Source organism: Clytia hemisphaerica, unplaced genomic scaffold (assembly GCF_902728285.1).
Source record: "Clytia hemisphaerica strain Z4C2 unplaced genomic scaffold, Clytia hemisphaerica genome assembly, whole genome shotgun sequence".
Classification (NCBI taxonomy): Eukaryota; Metazoa; Cnidaria; class Hydrozoa; order Leptothecata; family Clytiidae; genus Clytia; species Clytia hemisphaerica.
This window is the reverse complement of record NW_027104353.1, coordinates 247926-255510: the sequence shown is the minus strand read 5'-3', so window position 1 is coordinate 255510 and position 7585 is coordinate 247926. Positions and strand designations below refer to the sequence as shown.

The following is a 7585-nucleotide window of genomic DNA, read 5'->3' as shown; positions in this document are numbered from 1 at the left end:
GTCCGATCAACTTATGGCCGATTCTAATTCAATTTCATATTTTCAAACCCATCGCTGTGGCATTTTATTGTGGTAAAACTAAACCACCTTTTACCGAATTCATGAATGATTTTGTTGTTGAGATGAATCATTTAATACAAAACGGTTTTATTTTCCAGAATGTTCATTATCATGTCTCTTTATTTTGTTTGACATCAGATTCACCTGCACGATCTGGTATGAAAGGTATTATTCAACACACCGGATACTTTTCATGTGAACGCTGCTGTATCAAGGGTGATAGCGTTAAGGGTAGAATTGTCTTTGATCGAGGACAGGAAGGCGCTAATGTTGCACGAACAGATGACGCATTTCGCATGGATCTTTATGCTATACCAGATGAAGACGGAAAGCGCCATCAAACCAATGTTTCAGTTCTCACCAATCTTCCCATTGACATGATCAAAGATATTACTATTGATCCAATGCATCTGATCTTTCTTGGTGTCACTAGACGACTCCTCTACTATCTCAAAGGTTCTTTTAGAAAAATCAAAGCTGGAAAACTTTCTGCTGCATATTTGAATGCTATTTCAACTACTTTGAATGAAATCAGACTTCCTACAGAATTTGCACGTAAAGCATGAACTTTATCGGAACTAGATAGATGGAAAGCTACAGAACTTAGCTCTTTTTTGTTGTATAGCGGGTTGGTTGTTTTAAAGCCTTATTTATCATCTCCTGCATTTAAACATTTCCTAATTTTCTCCATTGCAATCAGATTGCTCAGCGAAGAAGACGCTACTATTCGTAACCGAAATATTGCAGCTGCACGTGATCTTTTGGCTTATTTTGTCAATAATTCACATGTTTATTATGGTGAAACATTTTGTGTTTACAATGTACACAACGTGGTCCATCTTCCAGATGATGTCTTTCATTATCAATTGCCTCTTATGAGATTTTCGTGTTTCCAGTTCGAAAACCGTCTCCAAAAAATCAAACGTCTTGTTCGAGGTAGAAATAACCCATTGAGCCAGATCGTGAAAAGATGTGATGAATTAGATGGACGTTATTATCTCAAAAAGCAGATTGAAGTGAAGTATAAACCAGAAGGGAAAGATTCTTGGTTCCTTGCATCTGGCCTTCTCATCCAGTTGAAAAGAACAGTAGCTCAAGGAGAGTTTTTTTGCGAAACCTATAAACTTTGTGACCTTTCGTCTTTCTTCAAAGTGTTTGGTATTGATTCGAAAGATGTTGGAATATACGTTTTGAAATCTAATTTGAAATCGACCGAAAAATACTTCAGACAAGATGAGTTTGAAAAGAAATGTGTTTGCTTGCCGTACAAAGAGGACCTTGTTCTTTTTTCCATGTTTCTATAGGTTTATCCTTTATTTTTTTTGATGTAATGTGATACTCAATTGGAAGCCTCAACAATCAAATGTTTAACCTGGTATAAAAATTTGCGATAGTTGAGCACAGTGTGCATGATAGATTTTGCGTTGATCTTTGTTTGTGCCCGGTGACTGGTATTTTATTGCTTTGTTAATAAAGAAGTCTTGGTCACAATGGTAGAGATAACATAAAATCTATCTTGGCACCACACAGTGCTTATTGCAAATTCTTTATCGGGTATTTTTATGCATCTGAATCGGGTTACACGCTTTTTTTTATAAGAATGGTGTTAGTTCATTTCATCATGTGGATATTCTTAACTTTTTGGTGAAAATCGTCCTAAAATATTCTTATTTGGATCCAAATTAAACCTAGATTAAACATGTAATGCATACCTGAAGCAAAAAAATGGCATTTTAAAAAAAGGTTTCAGCCTTCCTGGGGGATAGTGTTGGCAATTTACAGTTAAAAGTTCTCTAAAAGAGGCATTCTAAGGTTCAGCTGCAAAATTCCATGATGGTGATATTCTTAGCGTATTCTCAATTTTTTGCCCACTTTCATCATGAATATTCTTAGTTCTTATAAAGTATATTCTTATAAAAAAGCGTGTAAGTTATTTAGATTTCCTTCGAAAGCTATTGTTTCTATTATGTTTTCAAATTAATTTCAGAAAAACTGAACTTTGTTTATATTTCCTATTTCAGTCTTTACCTGTCTTTACAAGCAAAGCTGCTCCCTTTCTTCAATTTTGAAAACGATTCGAAGCTCATTTTCATTTCATAGCTTTTGTGCAGCTTATTGCAGTTTATTGATATTTTATTTATTTTGTACAATAAATAGGATAGGATGTCTACTTATTGGAATACAAAACGACTTTCAGAAAGATTGAATAATAGAAGTTCGAGTCCACTGTTTTTGTTTTTTCTACCTGTTAGTTGAACCAATTTCATGAATTTTAACTCAGCGTCATTGATTGAATAGCACAGCCTTCTTCAATATTTTTTCTCTCATGCCCAATATTGTGCAATGATTTCTTAAATCTTTTTATGGATGTTGTATGTTCTGTTTAAATACGTTGAAAAAAACGGTAAAATCCGCGAGGGAGTTGCGCCAGCTTCATGGATTAAAGAAAACAAGTTATACTGGCCGAAGTATGGTGCTGATGCGCTAGCAAAAGAGGGAGCGCCACTCGACGAAAGGTGGCCGTCGTACGATCTTCACGAGGTTAAGAAATATGATGGTATGTTACATTATTTCTCTTTAAATTATGTGAAGAAAGAGATTTTCAGGTTTCAAATCAGAAAAATACCCTAGCATTGTACCCAATACAACATATTTCATGCATTTTTAGGAAAGAACTGAATAATATTTCTAAGAAAGAACTTTTATCCAAAAATATTTTTGGTTCAGTTTTGTCATAAAGAAGTTTAAAAGAGGGGGCGATTTGTCTAATTTCACATCTCCTCTTTTCCCAGATGACTTTCAGCGCTTGAATATCTGCCAATATTCCACTACGGAGAATGATAGTCCCGTGAAAAAGAAACCTGACAATGGTTAGTTTGTTTTTTCACGTCTGTTATTAAAACTTGTGTACGTCATGTTGTTTTTTAAGAAGGTTTACTTTCAATATTCCCATTCTACTTTTAAAATTTTCATTTTTTATAAATAGTGACAAGCCGTTAATCCTTTAGTTTTATCAAAACAAAATTAAAGTTATATTCTATGTAGATTGGTAATGTTTTAACCCTCTGTTTAACGATTTGAGGTGTTTTTTTGTCTAGAACCGAGCCGTGCATCCAGCCCTCAGTTTAATATTTCTTCCAGCTATCAAAATTCATTCAAGCAAACTCTCCCTGGTGCCATGTATCAGAATGAAATTCAACCAGGTAAATTATGATTAGGGTGTTTATTCATCTGGATCCTTCTTTCTAGGTTGTACATTCATTTTACCATGTGCCTCTATTAATCATATTTTCCAACTTGTATATTTATTTCAGGCTCTAGAATAGTATGAACCCCTCCCCTATTTAAATTATATGGCCTCCCAAAAAAACAAAGGCTATGATATCAGCAGCAGTCTCACAAAATCTCACAAATCTGTTCATTTTAGGTCTTGCAATGGTCGATAAAAATTTTGCAACAGCACCTAACCAAAGTAAGTCACCACTACTTTCATAAACCATGCCTTACATGGACAGGTTGATTATTTGGAACTGCCTGTTTTCAAGTTCAATCATCTCCTGAAGCTGAAGTCTTTATTTTACTTTTTAAGCTTAGAATTTTTCCTGGTTTTGGAATAAGTTCAACCCCTTCTTCGACATACCTTTTTTTTACAACAGGGACAGAATGTGCGGATCCAGTCGTTCGTTCAAGCTGCTCACCATTAACAGGGAAAATCGACAACGGCAGTGTGAATGACTTAATCCCATTTGATCCACTAAATAGCTCCATAGGTTAGTGATCCTAATGTTTTTGGAGCTTAGCCTATTTTAAACTAAATTGACATGTGGTGCTTTTGAATATATAGAATCGTGATTTATTGTTACATAGTTCAAAATCGTATGTCAGAAAAGATTTCATTTACACGTATTTCATTGGTATGCTATCAGCAGCAGTCTCACAAAATCTCACAAATCTGTGCATTTTAGGTCTTGCAATGGTCGATGAAAATTTTGCAACAACACCTAACCAAAGTAAGTCATCACTACTTTCAATAACCATGTCTTACTCGCACCTAAACAGACAGGTTGATTACTTGGAACTGCCTGTTTTCAAGTTCAATCATCTTCTGAAGCTCAAGTCTTTATTTTACTTTTTATGCTTAGAATTTTTACTGGTTTTGGAATAAGTTCAACCCCTTCTTCGACATACCTTTTTTTTAACAGGGAAAAAATGTGCGGATCAAGTCATTACATATACAGAGGAAAATTATATTCCTAACAAAAGTAAGTCATTACTACTATATATAACCATGAATCATGATGTCTGGTTTTAAATTAAATCACCTCCCGAAGCTTTACGTCAGCCTTGTCTTCAATCAACTACTCTTTTAAACATTAGAGAGAAAACAATGCGCAGACGCAGTCGCTCGCTCGAACTACTCCCCGATTATGGCAGCCAAGAAATTAAACAACAGCGCGAATGGTTCGTTTGGCTTTATCCCGTTATCTTCGCCCAAAGGTTAGTAATTTTCATTTTTCTAAGTTCAAATTTTATCTAACTTAGGATGATTAGTATGCGTCATATCTTAGTATTCCAATTCCGAGTGTTATATTTCACTATTCCAATTCCTTCCGATGAGTCCTTTTTCCCCGTATCTGTTCGAGATGTTAGGTATTTATATATTTTATACACATATACACTATATTAAAACACTTTTCTTGTAAGAAGAACCAATATTTTTGGAGATCAAGAAACTAACGTTAAAAATAAAAAAAGTTTACTTCTGATTTAATTTTGCTTTCTGGGCTATGACTAAACTAAATTGACCCCTCTGTTGGCATTTTCACTGGAAAGGAAAAATAATAATACAGCCTCGATAACAATATTTGTTTCCTTTTAGAAAAAAGTTATCATCCAAATGAGTGTATGCCACCCAATGATTTACTCAAATCGAATTCAGGTACGATTTATCTCAAATTAATTTATCCCAAGATTTATTTTAGACATTTTTGGATGTGCACCTGTCAGACTAACAACGTTTTTCTCTCTGAGTTATTGATTTATTAAAGCTATTAAAAATTTGATTTTCATTTGATAGACATTGTTTTCATAGGATCACAACCAGCCATACCAAATGCTTCAAAATATGGAGATGGGGGTAAACGATTCCAAGAAATGTCAATGAAGCGTAAGAATATACACTCATATGTAAAATTAAAATACTGTGGTTAATTTGTTATATAATTACCATTTTCACATGAGTGAATCTTCAATTATAGAACAAGTCACTGCGAAAAAAGTGTTCAAAAATATTCTTTAAAGACATACTGCTCCAAGAGGATTAATGTAATTGAATCCGAAAAATTCAGCATAAACGTAAATGCGAAAAGGGTGCCTTGAGTAGGCTAATTTTGGCGTTGACTATTTTTGCGAATTTGCGAGTAAGTTAGAGTAATAGTTTTTGCTTTCGCTGCCAATTACATTTAAATATAAATAGACATCAGTTCTAATGGATACGGAACAAAAATTTCATTTTAAAATGGGAATGATTTTTATGGAAGCAAAGTTTCTTTTTCTCTTCAAAACTCTTTTCTCCTATTTAATCCTTCTTGTTATTTGTTTTAGAATACCAGTACTCGATGCTCATGGAGATCCAAACCATCAAATCAAACCAGGAACGAATTTTGCAAATTCTAAGCGGTAATATCGACAACGAACCTTTGGATGACCTAGTCCAACTGATTGCTATGGAGACCATGGATCAATTTGATGCTCTCGAGGAGGAACTGAGACAGTCGCGTGAAAAGAGAGTGAAAATGGTAAGCGACTTGAGTCCGTGAGTTTTTAAAATGAATCGAGTAAAGTTACAGTGCTGCGGTAAAAAAAGTTGAGAGTGTTTGCTTTCTTTATTATTATCTAATATTCATGCTTCTAAAATCTCTTTAAGGTTCACTTTTTCACCAAAATTTAGTCTCTCTAAGGGACAGTGATTGAAAGTTTTGGCCGTGTCATCATCAAACTCATAATCAGTATGGCTGTGGAGATTTTACTTCATTACTTCAATTTCTTTTATAGCGAAAACAAATCAAGAAGATTGGGGGGAAAGACTTTCGCCAACGTGTAAAACTGGCACTGCACGCTCTAATGAGCAAAGCACTTCAATGGAAGTTTTCCAAAGAAGGGCTTACTGGGAAGCGAAAATTCATCGGTACCCAGATGTGCAGATGTATACAAAGTGAGCTAATCTCCACTCATAATACCATTGTTATATAGCCAAAATCTCTATTTCGTTTTCATCAAAATACATTTTTTTCCCGTACAAAGATAAGTCATGAAAGTGCCAACTAAAACTTATCTTAAGAAAGTAGATTTATAATATTTTCTTCATAATAGGCTTGATAAATGATTAATATCAAACGATTTAAAAGCTTATTTGAGTCATACAATGTTAGTTTTTTCTTCATTTTTAGTGGCATTGATAGATCAAAGCACAAAAAAGGACATCCAAGACGACATTGGTTACATTCTGCGTCGTGCAAACGAGAGGCCCAAATCAAAAGAAAATAGACCGTCTAAAGAGGGGCAATCATCTTCAGTCCAAAAGAAAGCATCTAAGAAGAAAAAAGGTGCTTGTGCAATGAGTGATGATTCCAATTAACCCATCTTTTCTGGTTAATCAGAATTGTCACTTATTATGCAAACTCCTTTTTTTTCTTAGATGGTTGCTTTTGAAACGCAGGCGATTGCTTCTCTTTAGAAGCATTCAAAAAGTACGTTCGTCACTTTCTAGGTCTTGCCTTGAAGATAATTGCGAAATTAGAAAGATTATTTCGGTCTTTACAAAATGTAAAAAAATGGCCTTGTTGTTTAAAGGATAAATGTGTTTCATATTTATGACACACCCCCTCTTCCTGTTCGTTTTTATTCACTCTTTGGATGTCTCACTCGGCGACGAGAACGTACTTTATGAATAATCCTGAACGTTCTAAGTTTAATTGAATTTAAATCAAAAAGATTTATATAATTTGTTTTACCTAGCGAAACATTGTAGAGCCCCCTCCCCAAGCGGTTTGCGTGATTAGGAACTTTTTCTTGCGTGAAAGCGTGATTAGAGATTTTATTTTGGCGTGATCAAGATTTTGGCGTGATGCGTGATATATAATGCAAACATTTGAGGCGTGATGCGTGATTTTGGTTATTTTTTGCGTGATGACAAATTTTAGCGATTTTCGTAATGCGTGATAGAGAAAAAAAATTTGCGTGAGGGGAGGGCTAGCCTGGATATCCAAGCTCAAAATTTTAGAAAAAACAAAATTTACCTCAACATACAAAGTTCTAAAATTATAGAGCTTGGTCTCCCTAGAGAAAGAAAGTGAAAACCCATGTTTCCTAGCCAACCCAGGGCAGCAAAACAGAAATTAATAAAAAGCAGTCTTACAAGATCTAAAACTATTTAAAACATCCAAAGATTACACCAAAGTCCATAAAAAAGTTTGCATGCATTATCATGACCAACCATGTTTTCTTGGAAAATGAACTTGCCTCT

The 7585-nt window shown here is 34.5% G+C and overlaps 1 protein-coding gene across 1 annotated transcript; it reads left to right on the top strand.

Annotated features, from left to right (window-relative positions):
• The first annotated feature begins 2251 nt into the window (after positions 1–2251).
• LOC136818092 (uncharacterized) lies at positions 2252–5134 on the top strand. Its single transcript, XM_067074450.1, has 10 exons — positions 2252–2617; positions 2853–2930; positions 3159–3263; positions 3488–3532; positions 3717–3830; positions 4026–4070; positions 4263–4322; positions 4438–4557; positions 4940–4999; positions 5109–5134. Exons 1-10 carry the CDS (start codon positions 2428–2430, stop codon positions 5132–5134), a joined length of 843 nt encoding a protein of 280 aa, XP_066930551.1. The 5' UTR covers positions 2252–2427.
• Positions 5135–7585: the final 2451 nt, after the last annotated feature.